Source organism: Copidosoma floridanum, unplaced genomic scaffold, assembly GCF_036245765.1.
Source record: "Copidosoma floridanum isolate Cflo_tuat_1 unplaced genomic scaffold, Cflo_Japanese_pri ptg000027l, whole genome shotgun sequence".
NCBI lineage: Eukaryota > Metazoa > Arthropoda > Insecta > Hymenoptera > Encyrtidae > Copidosoma > Copidosoma floridanum.
The window spans coordinates 12,733,271-12,760,504 of record NW_028321904.1 but is presented as its reverse complement, the minus strand read 5'-3'; the positions used below and the strand labels follow the sequence as shown (position 1 = coordinate 12,760,504).

The window sequence follows — 27,234 nt, the reverse complement described above, 5'->3', positions numbered from 1 at the left end:
TAATTTGGTGAGATTACAACAAAAATTTCTGACATTTTTTTTTCTACTGCAAAAATATTTCATACATCGACCAGGTTTGAATTGATGAAAATACTTAAGTTTATTATTAAAATCAAATGATGGTTTACTAATTTTGCATGAAAATCAGACTTTGTAACTGTATTTATTAACTTAAGTCTTATAGTAATAATTTGTTGATCATTATTTAAGACTGTATAGCAACACGTACCTGAAAACTGATGTTTTCAAAAGTTGTTTCTCAAGAGACTAATAATTTTTTACATGCAAAAAAATGAGAAAATTAACTAAAATTATGTAGCAACAAACAAACAAAATTTTATGCGTTTAAGATAAATTAGTAATACTTTTTTCAATAATGAGATGAAATTTAGTAATGTCTGATATATTCTATTAAATAGCTATTTACACATCTTTCATTTTAAAACTCAATACTATGCTCAATACTATGTAAAGATCATTGAAAATTTTAACTCATTTTATTACTTTAGTACTTTATACCCAAACACTTTTATTTGTTTCTTTTAAAAAAATATTTTTTCAGTTGTATACGGCTTTATTGTACAAGGGGTTAAAAAAGTGATGTTCAAGATTAATTAAAACTGCATAAATAGAGTTGACATAACCAAAAATTCTATGAGTCAGATAGCTCTTGGTATCGCGCATACATCATTTTTTTAACACAGTCTTTGTATGTATCACCAGGTAATGCATTGTAAGACGAGGATTTCGCTCCTAAACCTGCTGCAGGGACTCGACGCTCGGTCTCTATGATACTCGTTCGACCTTGATTTGATTTACCAAGACCCATGCCTTCGATCCAGCCCATTTTTTGTAGTAACTTATTGCCAACATTATCGGAACCAATGCCTGTTTTTGTTGGTTCTTCATAAGCTTCTTCGGTCTTAGTTTTCAAGTACTTTTCTTTCAGTTTATTAGGTTGAAGAGGTTCAGGTTCTCCATATTTAGCTCTTCGTTCTTTTGCACGATCTCGGTATTTATTATTGCGCTGTTGAGGATCGTTAGGGTCAAGACCCCGCACTTGATACCAACTCACTAGATTTTGTTTGTGCAAATCAGAAAGCTGTTGATGACGTATTAAGGCTTCTTTGCTAGGAAACAACCTTTTGCAAAGTAAACACGCAAGTTTGCTCCAATCAGTGTGACGCTTGTCCTCTTGTTGCACATCTTCTATTTCTTCATCAGTGTCACTACCACCACCATATGCTGCAACTAATCCATTACCAGCTGTGAGATCATCTTCTTCGACATACACTACGGATGTTAGACTACTACTGCTTTTTTTTTCAAGGATAGCATAGCCAGCATCTGCTGCTCCACAAATAGAGTTTTGGTACTGAGGTTCATTTCCAGGATACTCAGAATTAAAGTTGCATTTAGCACTTTCTTTTTTTTGATTTAATGTTTTTGCCCAGCGTTCCATATCTTTGGCAATTTTTTTGGCTACTTTAACTTTATCTTGTTTGACTTCTTTTTTTTTACTTTCATCATTAATAACAAGTTCTATAGGAATTTGCAAATTTACATTAACACATTCCTCTAGCGATGTACTTATTGCTGTTGCTGTCGGATCTTGAGTTATTACAGAAGATTCATGCTGTGCGGGCTTGTATGAAAATGTTTCACCATCCCAATACAGAAATTGTCGAGTGTGGCTGTTATAATAATACTGTGAATTTGGATCAAAGTAGAGTCCAGTACTTGAGTCGTAATAATATCCAGATGTTTCATCGTACTGATAAGAACTTACATCTGGAGTAGCTGAAACATTAAATCGAAAAAAAATTTTTATTTAAATTTTCACAAATGCTGTGTAAAAATTTTGTTAGCTGATTATTATTCATAAATTACTAATAAATATAGAGAGAGATTCTTTATTTTTTTAGAATCTCCTCTATTCATTAAACATGTAATGTGTAATGCAAGAGATGCAATATGACTTTAAGAAAAATTGGCACTGATTTTTTTTTGTAGTTCTAATACTCGTTATTTTTGTAAAAACGCCTACAAGGTTCAATTAAAAAGTAAAGGATTAATACTAGAAAGTGGTTTGGCCTTCCTTTTCTTTTAAAAAGCTTCTCCGCTTTTTAATTAACGATTACTTGGTACTCCAGAGTACTTCAGTTCAATAAATGTGGATGTTAAGGAATAAAAAAAAAATTAATTTTCAATTTCTTAGTGTGCATTATGATAATCGTTTTGCATTTAGTACTAGTTGTAAATATTTATTATACAACTTTAACAGAAAGATCAGAAATAAATGTGGTGGTTGTTTTCTACCAAATACTTATTATACATACATAATATAATATATTCCGAAAATCATCAAAATCTGCTTAGCTAAGTACTGTTATTAAATACAAGATACATAATAACTGTAATCTTATAAACCTGGAAAAAAGAGTAAATATTTCAGGCGCACTCTTGATAGTGTGGAAGTCTGTACTTCACATTTAAATCCAACTTATCGTCTTAATTCGTGAGACACCTACTTGAACACATAATTGGCTATCACTTTCCATGAAAAATTTCAAATTTTTATAGAAATCATATGATGAGCCATATAATAACCATAAACTTTTAGAAATCAAATGACTTTTGAAAGAAGTTAAAAACCACAACGTCAAAGACGGCAAAACTGTAGGACAAACGACCAGTTTCAGGAACCTAGATGCTATCGTGCTCGGTTGGACTCGCTGACATTTGACTAGGAGGTGAGGCCAGCTAGAGACAGAGAGAGGTAGTGTGTGTGTGTGTGTGTGTGTGGACGAGACGAGAAGATGTACAAGAGACCGCGAAGTGCATGCGTGTGTGTATGGGCGAGTGCTGAAGAAAGAGATAGTCTCAGATAGAGAGAGAGAGAGAAAGAGAGAGAGCGAGATTGATTGATTGATTGATTTATTTTAAATGGTCTAAGGACTCATGGTCCTACATGGTCCGGCAATTGCCGTTGAAAGCTTCGTTTATAAATACAAATACGTACAACAAGAAATATGTACAACGGACATGGACACATAAAAAAAAAATAATAATAAAATAAAAAATATATAAATAAATAAATAAATAAGTCAATTAATAAATAAAAACAAAAATAAATATAAAAACAATGACGACAATAATAACGACGCACCCGGAGCACAAAAACCACGCTACACCACAGAAACACAACAGCACGGAAATCCATCGTCCATCCCATCGTCACTACCGCTCAAAGCACTGTCGCAGGAAGTGTTCCTCCAGGAGATGTCCAAAACACGGACGCGTCACCATCAAACGCAGATCGGAGGGCAGACTATTCCATAGTCGCGCCGCATGTATGCGGAAGGAAAACTTATACACATCGGTCCTCGCCCATGGAATACGAAGGTTATTTTCGGGACTCCTCGTCGAGCCCGTTCCGTCGCTCGACTGAAACTCGAAGTACTTAAACAGGTAGCCGGGCTGTTGCCGGCATAGTATCGTACCCAACAACCGGACACAGAGGAAGTCTCAACGCACCTCGTATGGCATGATGTTAAGTCTGTCGTATGTAGGAGTGATGTGCTCGTACCTCTTTACACCCGTGGCATAGCGTATAGCTGCGTTTTTACCACGTTGAAGTTTCAGCACTAAATCGGCCGACAGTCCCAAGAAGATGCCCGAATAGTACTCATAATAGGGAAAAACAAGTGTCTTTACCAGCAGCAGACGCATGCCAGGCGGAATTGAATCACCGCACTTACGTAGGCGTACAAGGGCTGCAAAACTTTTACGCGTAGTCTGCATCGTCTGCGGGGCAAATGTCAGGGTACTATCCAGGAGGACACCCAAAATTTTGACACTGTCACAGTATTCTAACTCCTTATTTCCAATCCTGACTTTTGGGAGATTCATTTCATTCAGTCTGCTGATAAAGTTGCGTGTAGCAAACCAGGTAATTTGTGTCTTTGTTGGGTTGATTTTAAGTCCATTCCTAAGGGCCCAGCCGGAGAGAAGCGCCAAATCCTCCTCAATCATCCTGATCATCCGATCCATCTCCTGAAAACTGCCATGGACATAGTAAGTGGCATCGTCGGCGTAGTAATGGTGCCTACTGTGGCGCAGTACCGACGATGAGTCCTTGGTGTACAAGGCAAACAGCAGAGGTCCCAGGACGCTACCCTGCGGAACCCCAGCACGCCGAGTAGTAGGAGCAGAGCGCGCGCCGTCGTCGCTCACGAGTATTTGCTGACGTTCAACAAGGTACGAATGGATCCATGCACACGCGGCGTCAGACAGTCCAAGTCTTTTCATCTTTTCAACAGCTAGATTGACGTTCACGAGGTCGAATGCCTGAGAAAAGTCGACAGTGACCAGCAGGGTAACCTGCTGCCTGTCGGCGGCTTCACGAATGTCGTCCACGATGGCTGCAAGTGCGGTGTGCGTGCTGTGTCGCTTACGGAACCCCGACTGAAATGGGTCCAAGAGTTTGCATCCTTCCACATACTCAGTCAACTGCCTGCAAGCTGTTGTCTCGAGAAGCTTGGCAGCAGCGCACAAAATGCTGATGGGGCGAAGATGCCCAATTTCCATGGGGGGGGGGGGCGAACCTTTGGAATAGGCCGCACAATGGCCCTCTTCCACGCCTTAGGAAAGACTCCTGACTGTAGCGACGTGTCGAATATATGCATAAGCACTGGCAAAATATCCGGCATGCAGTTCCTGAGACAGCTAACAGGCATGTCATCCATTCCACGGGCATCGGACCGAGCAGAACGGAAGGCAGCAAGCACATCCTTAACTGTGACATGGCTGAAGTAAAATCTACTATCCGGGGCCACCCGCGCGTAGGGCACGAGGTCCCACAGTGGTGTGACATGATCGGATCCGTCAAAGTGCTCGTTAATTTCATCGCAGCCTGCCGGGAGCGGATACGTCTCCCTCGAGGCAGATGAAGCACCAAGCTCGCCCAGGCAACGCCACATTTCAGTAGCGTTCACAGCATTGACTAGTTTATCAGCATTGTGTTTAGAGATAGTGTTGCGCAATAATAACTTGACCCGATTCCTTAATAGCTTATAGTTTTGATGGTCCACTGGGCGTCTGTGACGTCTGTAGAGACTCCATGCCCTGTTACGCGTCCTTATCAGCTCTCCGAGCTCGGCCGTGAACCACGGAGCGCACTTCTTTTTTTTTAGAGACAAACGTATTGTACGGTGCATGTGAATCGTAGAGCCACCGGAGCGACCCAGTGAATACCTCAACTTTCTCGTCAACACCGATCGTGCGATGCAGTAGGCCCCAGTCGACAAGCCTCAGATCATTTTTGAAGTTCTCGAGGCAAAAATTGCGAAAAGAGCGGCAAGTTATTGCACGTGGCGGCGCTTGGTGCACCTCAAGGTCGAGTGAAACCAGCAGCAAATCGTGTTTCGAAACACCGGGATAATACAGCTGCGCATAGTGTGCAACACGCCCGACATCGCTCACACATATGTAGTCGATGGTGGAGTGCGAATTGCCGACGTGGTGTGTAGGTTGATACTCGACAGGAGTGAGACCGCAGGTGGCGAGCATGTTCCTGAGAATCCTGCGCGGCGTTGAATCCTCCGTCCAATTAATGTTGAAATCACCGAGTAGTACAGCGAAGTTGTAAGATTCGTTGCAATTGCGAAAGGCCTCATCGACATCCGCCCAATATCCAGCTTTCGGAGGGCTGTATACCACGCACAGCAAGATCTTGCAGGGTTTAACGCCAATAAGTACCATCAAAAATTCGAGTCTTTTGACATAGACCAGTGGCTGTTCTGACTGACAGATAATCCTAACAGCCAACGAGTCCCTGATGTATAGAGCAACGCCCCCACCACCCCTGCCGGCTCGGTCGAGCCGCAATAGTTTGTAGCCCTGCGCCTGAAACCGGGCTGTTGCACTTTTCGACTTGAGCCAAGACTCGCTTACAGCGAGAACGTCAAGCTTGTGTTTGGTCAATATATTGAAAATGTCAGCAAGGTGAGGGTCAAGTGACTGTGCGTTTATATGTCCTATTTTTAACGGTGTGTTTGTGTTATACAACATAATCAATGAGAGCGACTTTATTATCTATTTTTTTCCGCAGAATAGGGCATTTACCTTTATCGAAGGCAGAGTGTGCGTGCGCCGCGCCCCCAGTTAACGCACAGTTTGTACATTTAAGACTATTATTGTCGACGCAATTTCTGCTAGAGTGATGCCCTGCACAGTAACCACAGCATTTTTCGTTCTTGCACTCAGCCACGATGTGTCCGAACTTTGCACAATTAAAGCACTGCAAAATGTTCACGTGATCGTCAATACGGCAAATATTCTAGCCTACATTCACTTTTTGCTTTCGTAGCAGCTGTATTCGGTGTTCGGGCGCAACTTCTATCACGCACGAGCGTGTTTTCTTTTTAGCAGTCGGGTATACGTACACCACCTTGACATCCCGGACTGTGGTATCCTGCAGGTTTTGGTTGGCTATACTATCAGCGATGGTGTCTTTATCTAGATCGATAGGCAGATCGTGAATAATGAGGCGCGGTTTCATCTTTTCTAATGGCTTTATCTCTAGTCCCGCATGTGCAAACTCTGGGCAGTCACTAAGCGCGCTCGAATCAAGTCCCTCAATGACCACTGAATTCTTGGCTCCATATTTGATCTTACTATAGCTTAGTCTAAGCTTTGTGGCATCGACAGCGCTCAGGAGTGCCTTCCTGGTATCGATCGACGACCCGAGCTTCTCCTTCACGGCTTCCGTGGGACCGATAATGACTCGCTTTTGGTCTGGAGCAATCGGAAAAGCCTTTCCTTTATTTAGGAAGACCTTACGAGCGGGTCGCTCCAAGGACTGTAGGCCAACAGCAGTTCTTGCCGCATATGTGTCGCGTGTACTGTCTCCACACATACCCGTAGTCAATGTAAGCTTAGCCGCGACGTCGCTCAAAGAGCGACAGGCAGCGTATAGTGTGTGTTCGTGACGCTTCGTGGTTTCATCAACAGCCAATCTATGAATGTAGGCGTTGGATAGCACATGAAAAGAGTTATCTACGCCCTTAATCGCTTCTTGAAGTTTAGAGTATCGCTCAGACTGCTTCTCGGTGCGAAATATTTCTAGCAGAGTATCGCGGTAGCCGCTAATCGTCTCTGCGAGTACGTTAACTTCCTCAAAAGAGGGAAGAGATGTCGGTTGTGTATCGGCTTCGGGAGTATTCTCACGCGGCCGCTTGGCAGCCATAGCGAGGCTTGGCCAAGGCCGTAGCCTGGCCGAGCCTGGTGTTTATTTATTCGCGATTGAGTGTGATGATGAGTATACGCGCACAATCACAAACACAATCCACCAAGACAACTCACACCGACATAGGACCCACCGACACTAAGAGTCGGGAATTAAAATGGCGATTTATAAATTCAGCAACAACCAGCTCAACGGTGTCAAACACTCACTCCAGTCGCACACAATGGACACACAAAGTTCGAACAACGATACTGTGTGATAAGATGCACACGATGATATACATCAAAAAATTAATTACATAGTTTAACTTATTAAAACACACGCACAAATCGGAACGACCCTGCGCGTAGGTCTTGCCACAGAAGCCGACAGGACAGAGGAAGCGAGAGAGAGATAACAAGTCGGCAAAAGTTAAGACGTAGACGAATGGAAGAAACAAAACGAATCGCTTCAAGTAGGGCATAGAAACAACGGTGGATGTGGCAGTACGGTATTGTGATTAAAACATATGGGTTTAGTAAATTAAATTTTTCCGATTGGGAGTAAAAAAAACTAATAAAAATAAATACAAAAAAATTAGTTGAAATAAATCCTGAATATAGGAGGTGATATGAGGGGTGTAATAATAAAATAAGATACAGCCAAAAATAAAACTAGATATCTGTTCTACACTATTTTAAAAGAACGAAAACCATTGTACACAGCCAGTTGGACCGCAAATCTTACTTGTTTACAGTTGGTGCCAAGCAGTATCCACGATGACAATATTTTTTATTCTAATTATACTTTGAAAAGCTTGTACGTTAAATATTTTTCCTAAAAGCATACCTACTACGTGGCGGTAGAATTGTGGTACAGGGATCTTATGCCACCCTCTAATGACTGCGTCTAAGTAACGAAGCTATCTGATTAACTAAAATGATAATAACTAGGGAAACCGCGAAGCAAATACAAAATAACTGTGAAAAAGGTAACACAATGATGCGAAAGAACAAGAAAAACTTCCTAATATAAAGGCAATTATTTAACAGCTAAAATATGTAACTACTTTACTATGAATGAAGAGAAATTAATTTTGACAGCATTTTTGTTAATTGACGAAGGACAGGACGGGTTAGGGTTGTAACTAAATAAAAAAAAACACTATTCATGAGCCACTGACGAAGATACAATTTATGACTCAAAGGGAGAAACTCTTGTGAGAAAACTCCCTAAAAGGAAAAACGACCGATACAAAATTGAATAGAATGAAAGTAACAACATGATTTGAATTGGTGTGCAAATGTGGAGATGTAAATGTGTTAGAGTGTAAGTGCGCGTCTTCACAGTTCTCCTTCTCGTCTTCGTACCATGGTTCCGCGAGTAAAGGACGTTCACCATGGGTGCTTACAGCACGTGAGTGTCGACACGGCTTTCGGCATTTTTTAAGTTTCAGACGAACAGAAGGACGAATTGATGCAAAAACACGTTAACGCGTTGCGGCACAATAAAAGCTGCTCAAAAACTCAAACGAGCAAAAATTATCCAACACAAGCTACGTACACGATTTCTCAGACAACAATTGGAGACTGCTCTGTACAGAGGCAAGTATCAAACTGAATGAGGCCTACCAAATTTCCCGAGTGGCAATACCTTTACTCTCTTCTTCAACCCCCTTTTCTTGTGACGCGCACCGATTAGCAGATGTGTTACTAATCTCGAATGTCAACCAGGCGTTGGGATGCGAACAATGTTAAAAATAGACGAGACAGACTAAGAAGTCAATTTTAAAGGTGGAAAGAGAACAAGAATCTAGAGCGAAATAAGAAACGCGCGTAACGAGTGTGTGAGTGAAGTAAATGAATTAAAACGCGGTTTCAATGTGCTGTTCAGAATGAACGTGCTGTGAGCTTCGATCCTCCTCCATTCACTTGGCGGTACTCGATTTAGTCGTGTTTGACTAAACAGCGGTGGCTGTGGCAGTACGGTGTTGTGGTTAAAACTTGTGGGTTTAGAAAAATTAAATTTTTCCGTGTGAGAGTAAAAAAAAAAACTTATAAAAATAAACACAAAAATTTTAGTTGAACTGAATTCACAGCACTCTTAGTCCATGCATATCCTTTTTTGATGACGAAAAACTTTTACATTAAGTATAGAAAAGTCGGAAAGTATAAGTTTAAAAACTATTCGCAAGAATGAAAAAAAAATCCAAGAGCGGCGTTGGCTCAGTGGTAAGCGGGCTTGTTACTGATACAACGCAGTTCTAGGGTTCGCGGGTTCAATTCCTGGTGAATGCAGATTTTTTTCAAAAACTTTTTTCATCGGGAAAAGTTCCAATGTAATCCCGGCTGTTTCGGGGCGGGTTTTTCCGTGGAAGTTTCCTTCAGAGTAATTCCAGGGTTTTTTTCTTGCCCCACAGGTTTTCGGGCCTGGGTGAATGCGAAACAGTGTTAGGCGTCGGGCAGGGATCACCGGCCTTACCGGCGAGGAGTGGCCCCTGAAACACGAGGCTTCTCCGGGGATGCTAATTAGCCTGGATTCGATGCTTCGGCAGAGAGCGTTAGCTTAACCGGCGAGGAGTGGACGTCCTGAAATAATGGAGCCTTCTCCGGGGAAAGGCTACACAGTGGTGAGTGGACCCGATGCACCATCGGTGCAGAGAGTGTCAGCTTAACTGGCAAGGTGTTCCACCGGAGAAACTCACACTGTGCCCATGGATTCAGGTAGGATGCGAGGAAAAAGGTTTAGAGAAGGGTGTAGCAATACACCCCCACACATAGATGGTGAGTGGGTGGCCCCGGAGACTAGGCCAAGTAGGCTGTCGTGGTAACCCGGGATAGAAAAAAAAAATGATAACAAATAAATAAATAAATAAATAAAAAATTTTTTTTTAAATCTTCCCCAAGTGTGGATTGAACGCACAATTTTCTGTCTTGTGGAGAGTTGCTCTACCACTCGAGATATTGAAATGTTGTGCACCTTACACGTACCGTATCACAAATATGGCTTCTTATACCAGTCATAATGTCACACAAAACTTTTAGTATCTCATTGATGGACATGCAGAAAATTATTTTCCAATATCATAACTCATTAGAATATCAAACTCAAGATATTGATTGGCAAACAGCTTAAACCCAACAGTGAAATCTATCAGAATCGACGGTGTGTATACAGTGCACGATTTCTCAAAAGCTCAAGTGGTAGAGTAACTGTCTCGAAAACAGGGAGTTGTGTGTTGGATCCACACCCGGAAAAGGTTTTTTTTTCATTTTTGCAAACAGTTTCATTTTTTTTAACTTATAATTTTTGACTTTTCTAAATTTTATTAGAAAGTTATGGGTCATTAAAAAAGGATACATATGGTCTGAGAGTGCTGTAAATAGTACCTCCATCTATATGTGCCCGAAAATTTTTATGATACATATGTATCATAAATTTTGCTTATTATATCAGTGATAATATCAGACAGTGACAAGCGACTTTAGGCAAGTAAATACTGGCAATTTACGATCTAAATTTTTCTAGAATTATTTAGTAATACAATATTCCCTTACGCCAGAATGCATCAGCAATTGGTAACCTAACTGTTATTAGTAATATTTGTTGATAAAATATACCCTTCAGCGAGCAAGTACAGCGATTAGTAGCCTTATTATTTTCTTGTGGTGTTATTAATTAATAAAATGTGCCCTTAAGCGAGCAAGATTAGCAACCTCGTTTTTTTGGTAAAGTTACGTAACAAAATATCCTCAGGCGAGCAAGCACAGGCAATCACTACCCTAACTATGTTTTAGTTAAGTTTTTTATTAAAATATAAATTGGGGTGACAAAGCATTGGTAATAAGCAACCCAACTGTGTTTTAGTATTGATTATTAATATCAGGTGCTTTTCAGCGAGAAAGTATGTACGATTGGCAACTCATGCCTATTAAAAATAAGGAGGTAAATTAGGTGGTTTTATATGCTTCAATCTAATCGTTAAGATTTCCAACTCTGCATGTTTTTTACTTTTGCCAATTTTTGATGCATGGTCTCAGAAATTGAGAACATAATTTTTTTTAACTATATCATATATGTAAGTGGGAAACGTTCTATTATGCAATAATACTGCAAACCGTAGTATTACAAATTATTAGAAAAAAACGTACTCTTTCAAAAATAACAATAAAAGATGTCCTATCTGAATAATGTAACTGAAAACCTTATATCTCAAAAAAATATACATTTGGAAAACAACATATCTTGAACGATTGTTAAAAAACTTTCTATCCCAAAATACTATCAGAGAAAGTTGCATCTCGTTATATCATGAAAAATTTTCATTTATCAGGAAATAGTGTAATTGATAATAATAGTAAATTATAGTGATAGTAATTATGATTATAATATTAATGTTTATTAAAGCGATGAAAATGATTATGATGATAAATATGCTCATAAAAGTGATGATGATGATGATGATGATGATGATGATGATGATGATGATGATGATGATGATGATGATGATGATGATTATAATGACAATCACCGATAACTACGATAATAATGATAACAACAATGATAATGTTAGTTAAGATGATCCTGACGATATGAATAATAACGATTATGATAATAATAATCATGAGGATTATGTTTGTAATTATTTTGATTATAATCATAATCATAATAATAACAGTATAAATAATAATGATGATAACGATGATAGTTATAAAAGTAAAACTGATTGTGATGATAACGATGTTAAGAATGATTATAATAATAATGATGATGATGATAATGATAATAATATTGATGATAATGATAATGATTAAAAGAATGATGGTGACGATAATAATGAAAATAATTGTAATAATGATAATAGTCATATTGGTAATGATAATAGTAAAAATGATAATAGTAATGATGATTGTTATAAAAATTATGATAATGATAATATTAAGATTGTTATAGTTGATGATAGTAATACAAAAAATGATGATAACTATAAAGATGATAATTATAATGATATAAATAATTGAAATAATAATGACTCTTATAATTATGTCGATGATTATTATAAAGATGATAAAGATTATACTCATGATAATGGTAATAATTAGTTTAGTAATGATGCTTATCATGATGTTAATAATGATAATATTGTTATAGTTGATAATAATGATAATGATGATGATAACTATTAAAATGATGAAACTTGTAATGGTAATAATTTACATAATAACAATACTAATAATGATGATGATCATAAGAGGAATGGAAATGATGGTCAAAATAATAGTACTTAAACGTTAAATAATGAGGCTCATTATGACGAATAATGGTAATAATTAAAAAATACCGATGATTAAGAAAATGATAGTTATTATAATAACAATAAAAATAATGATGATAGTGATAATCATGATAATAACAATAATAATGATACTGATAATGATTATAATAATAATAATGATGATAATAATAATGATGGTGATAATGACGATGATTACAATGATGATAATGATGACGAAATAAATTATATTTAATAATTATATGCCAAATTAAATTATATGGTGATGATTATGATGGTTGTATTAATGGTGTCAAGGACGATGATGGTGATGATAATGACAATAATAACGACGACGATCATAATGATACTAGAAATGGTAATGATGATAATGATAATGATGATGACAATGATGATGATAATGATGATGATAATGATGCTGATGATGGTGATAATGATGTGTAAGATGATAATAATTATAATAATGATGATGAAAATGATGATGACGTTGATTATAATAATACTTAAGACAATCATGATAATGATAATGATAATGATGATGGTAATAATAATGATAATGATGATAGTAATAATAATGATGGTGATAATGACAATGATCACAATGATGATAATGATGACGAAATAAATTATTTCTAATAATTATATGACAAATTAAATTATATGGTGATGATTATGATGGTTGTATTAGTAATAATGATGACAAGGACGATGATGGTGATGATAATGACAACAATAACGACGACGATCATAATGATATTAATGATGATAATAATGGTAATGATAATGATGATGATAATGATGATGACGATGATAACGATGATAATGATGATGATAAAAAAGATGATAATGATAATAATGTTGATGATTACATTAGTGTTGAAAGTAATGATGATGATAATGATAATGCCAATGATGATAAAAATAAAGATACTGATAATAACTCTGATGATGATAATTATAATGATATTGATGAAAATGATGATAATGATAATAACGATAATGATAATAGTAACAACAAAGTTAACAATGATGATGATAATGATTATTACAATGACGATAGTCACGATGATAATAATGATCATAATAATGACAGTAATGATGATGATGATCATTATAGTAATATTGATGATGATCATTATCATAGTTTTTTTAAAAAATAATTAACATTTTTTTTTTGAGAACTATGCCCTATAGGCTCTGCAATGCTGTGTGACTATGCATTTACATGCTATCGTCATTGGCATAGTAAAAAACCGCCTCAGATTTAATTGTGACATTAATCACTTACACAGCAAAGGGGACCTTATTTTACATGGCTTCTGAACCATTTGGCCACAGTTGGTAATACGAACTTAAGAAGTAAGTTTCTCAGAGGTGTGAGCCAAGTGAGTGAAGGCCGAGTCTCGAACTCGTGAGCATGTGTTACCAAGTCCCCGAGCTACAAGAACTACAGCCTTTACCACTGTGCTACCGTGGCCACCATCATCATAGTTATAATGATGATGATGATGATGATGATGATAATGATGATGGAGATGAAAAATTAAAAAAAAAAAATTTCTTTACTTATGACTGAAAAATAAAAATTATCTTTAAGAATTTTACTTGTTATTAGAAATGGATTTTAAATGATAAAAAATATTTAGTAGAAAAGATTCAATTATTATACTCAAGATAACATAGGTAAAGCGATCGAAGACACTAAAATCTCTATGTGTAAGATTTATCCTAATATATGGTTGTATCATACTAAATTTTTATTAATGTCCTTCTTGCTTTTTTACTGCTTTTTTTTCCTCTTACTTTTATTTGCTCTGTCTTAGCTTTTTTTCGGCCTTTTCTTAAATAATTTACGTAGTAATACTGCAGTTTTTTTCTGATTTTTATCTAATGGAAACTGGTTTGTTCCACATCTTTTTTTCTCTGTGCTTGTTCTCACTTTTTTTTGCTGCTTTTGCTATCCTATTTTTTTATATTTTAACGTGGCTATGGTACGGACAGTTACACTCATCTTGGAAAATTTTTTTACTCCGAAAAAATTATTGTAAAGCTGGAAGCGTCGGTCACCACACGACAATGTCATATTGTTTCTTTAAACTTTTTTTTCAATTTTTATTTAAAAAACTAATCAGCGGATTGTTGCAAAATTTAGTGTGCACTCTGCTTGTTACGTTTTATATGTAATAAAAATGAAGTGAAATTTATTGAGCTATTTTTGTTGAAACTGAGTATGTAGCAATTTTTTCACAAGCGTACGTGTTAAAAAGACTACTTTGAAAAGTTAAACGCTTTATACAAAATACGTATACGACTAGAAATTTGACCCAGTCTATTGTAACAACAGTATGAACGTATTATTTTAATTTAAAAAAAAATTAAGTGTAGGAAACTATCTGTATGGAGCATTTTTTAATAGTTGTTGTTAAAAAATTAAGTGTATCTATTGTGAGAAGTTAACATAAGAGTATTGATTGAATGCTTCTAAAAACTTTTAAATTGATACCAGTTTAAGTCACTGATACAATTTTTTTATTTCGAAAAATATCCGGATTTATTAATTTTTTCAACAAAATAATTTTTTTTAGTCCGTTCAATCATCATTCAACTGAAGATACATTGAGTTGATTGCGTGCTCACAGAATTCTTTTGTGTTTTTGTATAGTTTAATTCATCTTTTGGTATAGGTAAATTAACCGAAAAGCATGAGTTACCTCTAGATTCATAACATTTTATTTATGTGAAAAAAGCACGGTTACTTTTACTATGAATAAAATCTTGAGTGAAATAAGTATTTTATTGTATTTTATTTTAATTTTATTACATAGAAAATCTAGCGTTTATAACAGTAACAGAAGCGGTACTTAACAAAGCGATTCTCAGTCTAATTCAGTGGGGATACTTTGTCGATACTTTTGAAGAGATATTTAGAGATATTAGACTAGCTGCGGTACTATACACGAACACCTTAGTAATCTCACAAGCAGATCAAAGATTTAAAAACGATATAAAATACCACGAGGCTACAATAGGCGGACTTAGGGAAATTAACAAGACATATAACAGAATTGACAAAGACTTCTATTGGAGGAACATGCACCCAGATGTGAGACAAGTCATTCTGGGATGCCCATCATGCCAAACGAAAAAACTTATCCGAATTAAAACAAAGCAAGCCATGCTTATCACCGACACACTGAGTAGAATGTTCAGAAAAATTTCTATAGTCTTCTACGGGCTTATCACTAAACCCTTAGCAAATCAGTAGACACACATACTATATATGTAAGACTGGCTGACGCAATTTATCGCCTTCGCACCTGTAAAAAGAGCAACAGCCGAAGAAACGGTAAGAACGGGTACAGATAAGTTTATAGCGTATTTTGGGGTGCCAGAATATTTATTATCGGACCAAGGCACTCATTTCATAATGAAAAGCATGGGCAAACTCACAAGATTGTTAAAAATAGACAAAATGGGCAGCACAGCATTCCACCCACAAACAAACGGCACCATCGAACGTATGCATCATACTTTTACGAAGTACATCAAGGCTTACGTAGAATAGAATGATCACTGGGACGAACATTCACCAACGTGCATGCACTCTTACAACACAATAGACCATCAAAGTACGAGATACTCACCACACGAACTCGTTTTCGGACAAAGAGCAATAACACTATCTAGTATCAAACTGCCACTCAAGGGCCAAACTTCAAACTAATATTTCAAAGATTTAGTTGAGATCCTGACAGAATCGAGAACCATCGCAGCAATAAACTAAGTTCAGGCGAAGTACCAATCGGAATATTACTATGACCGCAAACTGAATACAAAACATTTCTTGGAGAGAGGATGGTTTATGTGCTAAAAGAGCCATAAAAAAATAAATACAATTTACATTACGAGAGCCCATATGAAATAACAGGTATCAATTATATTAACAAAAATGTACAACTACAGAGAGGCGACGAAATAAGAGTATCACACGTAGATAAAATTAAAAAAGGTGTATGGTAAAGGCCCCACCATAGAATACAAACAGGGAGAGGGACACGGAGGTATAGTTTTAAACATTCGACTTCTCTTAAAATTTTCTCGGCCCCTAGACGCAGCGCGAAAATATAACGGAAAATACAACAGAAAATAGGGATCAATTAGGTTATGGTAAAATTGAAGCAGCCTTCAGATGCAGCCCGAAAAGATAACAGAAGATAGGGACAAGCGAGGAAAATTATGACAACAAGATGTCAATATAGATAGAAAAGCATAGGTAAGGTTAGAGAATAACACAGGCAATGACACAGGTAATATGAGCAGGATAACAGAAAATACAATAACATGGGGTGTAATTTATTAAATTTCTCAAGCAATACAAAAGTGGGGCGTATGGTGCTACCTTATATAATTAGTTTGTTTATAACAGAGAAAAAAAAGAGAGACGAAGAAACATGCTAGTGAACTGATGCGCGATTTGTATTTGAATATGAGAAAAATATATGAGTAAAAACCAAAGGAAAGTAAAACTTAAACACTCCGATAACAAAACAAAAAGACGCTAAGAGATGGGAATAAGCGATATAATAAAACTTGTAAATCTTTATTTTAATGTTAATTTCTTTTATTAAATATACATATACATATGTTTATACATACATTTTTTTGGTAAATGACTTTTGCTTTTCTGTTTTTGTTGTTAATTTTTCCGTTTTCATCCCCGCCCCCATCCCCTAGGTCAACGCATAGAAGACACTACCCAATTTCTAACCTCCAACGAAGAAGACCCAGAGCAGGCTGCGCTTGCTGAGCACAAAGGATACAATGGCAGCCTGTACAAGTTGCAGATCTCGGGGTGTAGATATGTGCTGTTTACCGCAGCCACGTTGGCAACAGAAAAAAGGCCGCTATCCTCCCACTAGACCTATAAAGAGAAAACAGAAAAATTAACAAAAGCTGTCAGAGAATTAAACAAGAATACTCACAGTATTAAAAAAAAGTCCTTACTTGTATAAAGGGACGTCCTTGCAACGGGAATCCTTTTGAGTCGTCTGCAGACGCATCAATCACCACCAAGAAGATTGTACCGTAGCACGAGCAGCCCAACCTGACGACGTACGACGCCCTCGACTCCAGAACATCGCAACAGATCTGCAACACCCAACCCGAGGAAGATAGAGGCGGAGACCAGAGACAGTCTTAAAAACTGCCGTGAGTAATTGCTTAGTAAGGAAATAAACTTGGCAGCAAATAACGCCACCCTGATACTTATACCTCTGCATAGGCAGAGGCAAAGCATTAGAGGGTCATCCCAGTTGACGAATAGGGAGTGGAAGGGAGATGAACTAGTCAGGGACCACAACCAACTACCTCCCCAACTGCAATACAAAACAAAAGGTTATTTTAAGTTACCAAGAGGGACAATGAAAAAAAGTTAGTTTAGGTACCACAAAATACATATCACATCGTGAGATGGACAGACAATAGGGGCCAATGCCGTCATCCCTTTAAGCACCATGAGCTGAGCTCCACGGGTGCGCCCGATGGATGACACACGCGGGCAAAAGAACAAGATAATGGGCTGTAAAAGACAGCAAAAACACACACACATTTATATACATACATGCAAGGACTCATAGAAATACACACACAAAAAACTTACGTGGGAGCAATCACAGCACCGTAGTTCCTCCTCAATCATGGTACCTTGTAGGATGGTGCAGTAGCTACCAGCAACCGCGACGAACCCGGTTATGCGGGTGTTGTCGAGAGGCAGACTCACAAAATCACGCAGCTGACGCACAAAATTAGTCAAGGTCGTTAATTAATTCTATACGTGTGAGGCGTTTATCCTAAAGAAAAAAAAAAAAAAAAAAAAAAAAAAACGTACACTCCTTCTGAACATACTTTAAGTTCATGTTCAACATAGAAAAATAAGTTAACATAATAAAATGCTAGGGAGTATAAGCAACTCACGAGCATCGTAATGTGTAAAAGTAGAGCCATACTCCCGACTTAATTTGCAAAATACAAAATTTTTTGTCTATGAAAATCATTGTCTGTACAAAATATTAGGCTCGGGAGAAGTAGCAGGAGAACATAGTTAAACTATTTAACTCTACAACGTTCTTAAATATATTTTATGACCCCGCAGGCGAGATGAGGCGCACAATATTAAAACCAACTTTTCCCATACTCAATAACAAACTTGTATGCGCACATAAAGGCTAATGCGAAATGGTAACTTTCAGACAAGCAAACAATATTTATATTGATAACAATACTAAAATATCTAAGGTGCTCCGTCTACTTGGATCACTAATGTGTATTAAAGGTAAAATGAACATGTTTGTTACTTAAATATTTTTAAAATTTTTTGAATCATTTAATGCATTACGCATTATATGATCTATTCGATCTTTGATCAATGTAATCGTTAATATTCCTTATGGCTATGAAAAAAGCTCATCCTATTGCTTTTTATCGTCATACATGCATGCAAAAATATTGTTACGTTTATCCTCTAGCATAAAGTATATGACTAAAAATTTTACTGTTTAGTCAATAAGAAGTTGTATACCAAAAATATTTTAGCAACATAAGATTTTGTGCATCTTCACAATTTTTTTGTCCACTACAAGTGTTACATCCTATACATCCTGATGGAAAGAGAAATGAAAAAATAAATAGATTAACATGCTGTGATAATTTATCAATTTATTAAGTATGTGCCACTTGGTTTATTATCTGGCAAATCATTTGGCTACACGCATAAGTCATAGTCTATAATATTTTCTGATTTTGAAACAGTTATAGCTACACATTCTAATGCTACAAGTTTATTGTACTGATGATTTTTATTAATATATTTTCTTAAAAAGTAAATTTTACAGTTTTGAAGACGTTCTACACTTAGAATTCGATTTAAATGTTTGAATTTTTTTAATATAGATTTGGTTCATTAGTTTTGTTAGTACTTTGACATGTTATTTAGATAACCATGGGTTTGATTATAAACGTTTTTCTACAATAGTAAATTCATCGTTGATATGTATATATATATATATATATATATATATATATATATCAATGATGAATTTACTTTTGTAGAAAAACGTTTATAATAATACACACATACACACACACACACACACACATAATTAACTGTAGGGATTATCAGAATTTTTTAAACAGACTTAGGTGTCGTGTGACAAACAATAAATTTTATTGTGGTGGCACCACTGTCATAAGAGTACAAGATTTACCCTCAAATGGAAACTGTAAGTGGGTGAAAACTGGGGCCAAGTTTGGCTGCCACGCCGTCCACCTTCGCCGCAGCTTGGCATTTATCCTGGCCTTCAGTAGGTTTGTGATGCAGCGCTGACTTGGACACAGCCTGGACTGACTTGGCAGTACAAACCCACCTGCAGCCAGGCTTAGTTGCTTAAAGTGGCTCATGCGATTTATTTCAGCAACCCACTTTTATTTCTACTCGGGTTGCTTTCATGCTGGAAAATTTGGTACTGAGCTATGACATAGAAGGCGCCACCTAAGGGTAAAGACCTCCATGTCACAGTTTACACAGTTGCGACACACTTTAATACAAAACAGCGTCCATAAATTGGATTCCTTATATATATGACATCATACTCTCAAGAACATGGCTACCACGCGCGCAAATTGAATAATGAAGATGCTTCCTGTTTATTGTAAATACTTGTTTAATTAAGTTAGATCGGCAAAGTAAAAGGAGGTTTTTCTTGTGCATATCTAAATTGTAAAAATATATCAAAACAATACAAGAACGTAAGTTTTCTTAGATCCCCAAAGGATAATATAATAAACTTACAGGTAAATATGTTCATAATAATCACTTGAAGAAGAATTAAAATTAATATAAATGTTTCATGGCAGATGTTCACAATGGATTCTATCTTCCGGTCACAATGATCTCCGTAATAAAGCTTCTGATGACCTGCACAATAATTACAGAGTTTGTCAATTGCATTTTCCAGACTATTATTTTTTGAATGATCTCAAAAATAGACTTCAGCCTCATGCTTGCCCACCAGTAGTTAACAAATCAGTAGCTGGTGAATCAGCCAATCCAGTGAACCACTCTGCTGTGCTTGAAGGTACTAACTTATGAATTTTGTTTTCTGTTCTATTGTACATTTATAAATTAAGATTACTATAGTGAGCATTACACACCGCAAGTATGTCTTAAAAATTATAAGTTTAACCTTTGGATTGCAGGCAATGATAGTTCACCGAACGAAACTGAATTTGACTAGTGAAGCTACTTCTTCGTTGTCTCTTAACAATGCTGGTGAAAAAGAATTCATCAGCATTGACAATGAAGCTGCTAATTTTCTGAATCAGATACATGCAAGTGACATGTTAGTGCTACCTCAAGAGTTCACTGAAATTAATAATTCGGATACTAAAATGTGCCAAGGTAATTCTTTTGAATTAATGAATTTCATCTTCACTTAAATTTCTATTTTAACAATTTAGTTAAGTAAACTTCTGAAATTTCTTTGTAAATCTTATTTAACAGATAACTAAAAAATGAGAAATAATTTGAAAAACTATAATTTTTCCTCTCTTTTTATGGGCTCATGTGCAGATATTCTAAAATCAGACATGGTGATAAAAAAAAAAAAAAAACAGTGTCCACCCAATTTGATAACCACTTTTCGAACAACACACCTAGAAAGCTGAAGCTTCATAGAGAAAATGATGCCATAAATGATGAAATAAGATGAAACAGGTCAAAGGTATTCAAAAAAATTAAAAAATTTTTGTTTGAATTTGTACTAGTTTGGTCCAAAAGCACAAAAATATGCAAAAATCTTTCAAGTTGCTTCCTGTCAGATCTTCACAACACTACACAGCTTAAGGATGCTTTCATTCTGGTTTCCAAAATAACGTACTTGATATCTTGAAAATCAAAGCAAATACTCTTAAAGAAAATGAAAAATATTGTACTCTGTGTATCGATGGAATGTCCATAAGAGCCTACTTGAATTATGATTAAAAAAATGATAAAATAGTGGGTTTGGAAGATTCAGATAAAATAATAAAAGTAAAACCTGCATGTCATACTATGGTTGGCATGTTAAGAGGTATAAAGAGTGCATGGAAACAATCCGTATTTTACACTCTCATTCATAAACAGTCTTCTATGACTATGTTAAAGAGTATGTTTTTGAAACCATCAGGCGGTCAAAAGAAGTTGGCTTAAAAGTAGTTGTTTTAGAAAGTGACATGGGCTCAAATTCTGTTCGGATGTCAAAGTCACTTGAGATCACAACTGATAATTCTTGTTTTGAATTTAAGGGAGAACAATATTTTTATACATTTGATGTACCTCATTCAATTAAAGTAGTTAGAAAAAATATGGTATCTAATAATATTTTAATTGGCCAAACTTATACATCATGGGATTATATAAAAAAGGTCTATGAACAAGGGAAAAATCTAAAAAAATTTCCAGCCCCTTAACTTACAGATTCTCATATAAATCCAACCAACTTCAATAAGATGAAAGTGGGTTATGATACGTAGGTAATCAGTAAGACTATTACTTCTTCAATAGAGTTATTTGTAAGCTTGAAAGCTCTACCCGAAGAAGCCCTCACAATATTTCAATTTATATGAAATTTTGATAATCTTTTCGATTTGTGCAATTCTTCTGATTTACAAAGTAATAAAAAATACAAACCGGCTTATGTAGGTTCCGATTTGCAAAATAATTTTTTTGCTTATATGATTTCTTATCTTTGTAATTTGAAAGTACTTAAAATAAGTTCTAATGGAGTGACAAAAGACTTAACTAATAGCCCTTGTGGATGGTTGGATTATAACTATTCATTCAATCTAAGGTTTGTAGGAACGTTTACGTAATGTAAGATTTTAATATTTACTTATTCGACGATTAATCAGGATGCGCTTGAATCTTTTTTCGGGATCATCAGATCTTTAAGTGGTAATGCTCGCAACACTACAGCCTTATAGTTTATTAATACTTTGAAAAAATTTTTTTTCGTTAGATACACAAGCATGGGTACGGGTAGTTATGAAGGATACTATGATAAAATTTTACTTAAATTTAACTGCAGCAATTTTATCCTAGCGGTTAATGATATCAATGAAAGAGATAATAACCTAATAATTTGTTTGAAAAACTGTGCATGCCTTTAAACAATTTTCTTTTGTATGTTAAAAAACTAGAGGACTTATTCTTCGAAAGTTTTTACGATGTAGTTTCTAGAGAACGACTTATTTTTTCATTTATTGACATTTTCTTAGAAGTATCTTTTGTAGTACCATTCAATCAGTTTCCACATGATTATTGAATACGATTGTTAACAAGGAATCGTTTATTTTTTACTATTAAATTTATGAATCGAAATTTTCCATCTCAAAAAGGCCATGTAAAAAATATAATTATTTACAATAATTAGATAATTTTTTTATTTTATATTAATATTTTGCATGAAAAAAATATAGTAATGGTTGTTATTAAAAAAAATTTTATTATTATGTAAGCAAGAAACAAGTCTGATTATTTATAATACTTTGTATTATCAGTAAAAGTTTCAATAAACTGTTATTTTTTAGTAAAAATATTTTTGTTTCAGATAAATTACGTTTTCATCAATTTATTATTTTGATTTTACCAAATTTAGGCTTCCCGTTTACAATCACATCTCTTCGAGTAAAAGATGCGATCAGCTGTCGTCAACAATGTAACAGGATTCTTCCATAAAAGTTGATGGCAAATTTAAACTTCAGGTAGCTCCCTTGTCTACTGCTCTAGTCAAGTAGGAGAGTTTCACTTGTGTATGTATAGGTATATACGTACATCAGTGTTGGTATTCTGCTACCGTCTGTCATTTATAACCATGAAGCTGATTTTCACGTCTTTCTTGGCAAATATCTTTGGAAAATACTCCATTAACAGCATTTTACATGACAGTATTTAGAAAAACAGAGATTTTTCTACAAGTACATCATAATTTGTCTGCTCAGGTTTTTTATTGTGAGTTAGGAAATGCCTTTAAAGCTGATATTTCGATGCTCTGCCATTTGAGCTCGTGTTAAACAGTTCAACTTTGAGCTGAAATATCTCGAGATTTTGCTTTACTTGGGGTATCAACAAGGATACCATTGGATTCAGTAGATCAAAATCTATTGAATGAAACATATTTTATTCCGTAGGTTTTCGCAAGGGAGCTACCTTAATAACAGCTCTCTCCTCCAGCCAGTTGCAATATTTTAAATCATTAATAACAGACGAATATTTTTATTTATATTGCTCTGATTTTTCTACAATTTATACTATACTTCTTAGAATTAAAAAAAAAATGTTATTTCATAGTATCAAATTATAAACATGCTGATTTTTACATCTGACTTTATTTTTAAATTTTTAAATACAAATTTTTTATTACTAAATATTTTTACATTTGTTTGTTTGGCGTTTTTAATATCTTAACCACCAACGAAGCATTTAATGACAAGGTTTCTTTGCGAATCAGTACTAAATTTATAAAACTTAAATTCATTACTTTTAAAAATTTTCGGGCTATACTCTCAGGAACATGGCACCTAGCGGACACTTTTTACCACGGAGTGTCACAACTGTGTCCATGTGAAGCATGATGGATGAATCCAGTCCGGATCAGACATGTAATCATTTTCCAAGTAAGTTTTTAAACTAAATGCTTCGATGTTGTTGGTACATTTAATTTATAAGCGATCATTTTTTTAAAAAAACAAAAAAAATAAATAAAAAAGTTTTAAAAATAATGCTTACTAAGGCTGTGGTCATATAGAGCACGCAATTCGCAACACGGAACAATTCAAGCCCATAGGTCTTTTTCACGATACTTCCGTATCTTTTACTCTCACGGGCTTAAGAGGTTCCGTATTGTGGATTGCGTGCTCCGTGTGATTGCACTCTAATTCTTACAAATACTATGAACCCAAAATGGATTACAATCATACGTAATGACTGAAGTTGTTTCCATTTGGGTAATTGCAAATAATGATGAACACAATATGCTAGATAAAAGTATCTTTGGCCTAAGATATTTGGAAGTATCTTTGGCGAGATTGTGTAATTTTGTGGATGTATAATTATTTGTGCATAAGATAAAAGCCTTACATTAGTAATAAATGAGCACCTTTTCTTTAATAACGATTCATTCAAAAGCGCGAGAAAGAAGTGTTTTGAATTGCCATAGAGCCGAAACTCATCGTTTTAGTGAATTACAGTAAGGATAGATGACCTAATTACTGTGCATTAAAATTTTTACGTGTGTGTTTCTCTACGGTATTCTATGTAGATTGAAAAAGTTGAATTTAATATTAAAGTAAAGCATCTGTATATTTGCCTTATACTATTCTGAATAAAAAAATCATCAGTATAGGATATATTTCAGATCCATGCATAGTGTATTAGATCCACAATGAATCGAGTATGAGGATCAACACATAGATGTTACCCAATATTATCTCATCTTACGCAATAAATATAATGAAACGTGTTCAGGTGTAATAAATTTAATATTTGAATGTATTGTAACAAGAATAAGTGCATAAGGTAATACTCTCTTCTGAATTTTATCGTAAAAACGTACGGAATATTTTTACTAAAAATACCTTTTTTATTTATGTCATCTAAAATACATCGTAATTTGGTTCTAAATAATTTGACTGTTATATATAAAATATCATTGGGAGTTGTATCATTTAGAAATTTTTTTAAGACTTGTTTTAACTCTTTTCATTTTGGATTCCATGTTCCTGTTACGAATGGATCGGGTTTACCGAATTTTCTCGTCATAGCCATTGCGTCTTGGTAGTTTTGTTGCATGTATCTGTACCCACCTATCTGTAAGTTGATAGTATAATAAAAAGATGTTTAATTTTTTCCGTTATAAAATTTTTTGAAATATTTGAAGCACTATTAATAACGTGATCTAATAATCGTTCATAGTACTCTATTTTCAAAGTCTTGTTAAAGTTTTAAAAGAAACTCACTTTAATACTTTCCATCATGATGTATGCATGTGAAAAATTGCTGAGTCCGTCCTTCGCCATGGAGTGAGGGATTAAAATGTTTTAAATTAGGTCTCTATGGTAGTCTGTATAAAGAATACTGCAAAACAGAAAGTTTTTCAGAATCGTTTTTTGGATGTTTGCTATAAAGTTTACTCTATCCTAAGTCCCCGGAAGGAAATATTAATGAAAATATTGTCGGATCTCTGAAGTAAAAAGTTAATTTAAATACATTTGTGTACATTCTCTAGTAAATTTTTTGGGTGAACGCATGAATTAAAATTTTTAAATATTCCTGAATTCGAAACAATAACAGAACAACATTCTGAAACTAATAGTTTGTTGCATTGCTGTCTTTGTTTGGCTCTAAAATCGAAAGAAATAAGTATTATTAAAAAATAAAAGTATGGAGAAACCAAAAGATATGTACCTCTGCAGATTTATCTTAATTATGATATCTTAATTTCAACAATTCTGTGGATGTAAGTAAATTTTTTTTTCATTTTAGAATCACTATTTCAACTCTTTCTTTCGGACATTATGAATACATTTTCATTATAAACAACTTAAAAATAAATAATTATAGAAAGGGTTATGAAAATTTGACAGAAAAAACTAGTGAACAATAATTACTAAGTAATATTCAACTAACTTCAAATCAGTTGACAAGAAATTATTTCTTTAGTCATATAAATTGATAGTACTCTTTTCATTATAATTTAAAATAATCGATAATTTAAGTAAATTTAGATTATTCAGATTATTTTATTAGTACAAAAAAATATGTACAAAATATGTATATATACTAGGTTATAACAAGAGATTCGGTCTATCAAACTAAATGTATGATATAAATATAATTAGCGCACGAATCACAGGAAATAAAGTCCTTAGTAATAAAAGGTAAATAATAGAAAGTCCTTAGTAATAATGAGTTCAGTTATTGATAGAAATCGTAAATAACATAAGTAAAAAAATGATAATATTTTCGTAAACTTAAAAATAAATGGGAGTTACACTAAAAATACAGAATCATTTTAAAAAATGTTTATAAGAATACGACAGGGTCATACAAGAAACTCTATTTGTATTTGATTTTGCACAAAGTGTTGTTTTTATGGTGGATGAAGAAAAAAAGAGATTTTTTGTTTATCAGTGGTCTGAAGCACTCACAATAAGCATTGAAAATATGGTTTATGAAGCAGTAGGACGTACTATACCAAATATAGTAAAGTTGAAAAAAAAAATTCATGTTATGAATTAAATAATTGTATAACTGAAATCAGTTCTGTTAATCATTTCATTTTAACTAAAAATTAGAACTCAGAAAATTTTTTTGAAAAATCAAATTCTGGTAAATGAATCCTAATTCTTAAGTTGTCTTGGAAAAATTAGTGATACGAATTTAATAACGGAAATTGCTTGATTTTTATATTGTTCATGTATTAGCATGTTCTCTTGAGTGTTATTTTATTCAACTTTATCTCTATTATTCTGTAAAATATAAATTTTTGGATCATTTAAATTAAAACTTGTTTTATAAATCATTACATTCATTTTTTTCAACTTCACTTTTTATTGTGATCAATAATGCTGGATATAATTTTTAGAATTAGATAAATTTACACCAAGTAATTCGGAGTAT

At 34.8% G+C, this 27,234-nt stretch overlaps 1 protein-coding gene across 2 annotated transcripts in view; it reads right to left on the bottom strand.

The window, feature by feature from the left end:
• Positions 1 to 445: 445 nt before the first annotated feature.
• The window catches only part of LOC106641213 (RNA-binding protein 5), a 153,112-nt gene continuing 126,323 nt past the window's right edge, over positions 446 to 27,234 (bottom strand). For both annotated transcript variants that reach the window (XM_089595695.1, XM_014355547.2), the window contains one exon: positions 446 to 1,800. In XM_089595695.1, the coding sequence (XP_089451821.1) occupies positions 653 to 1,800 (1,148 nt within the window). In that variant the 3' untranslated portion in view covers positions 446 to 652. The remainder of the gene's footprint in view (positions 1,801 to 27,234) is intronic.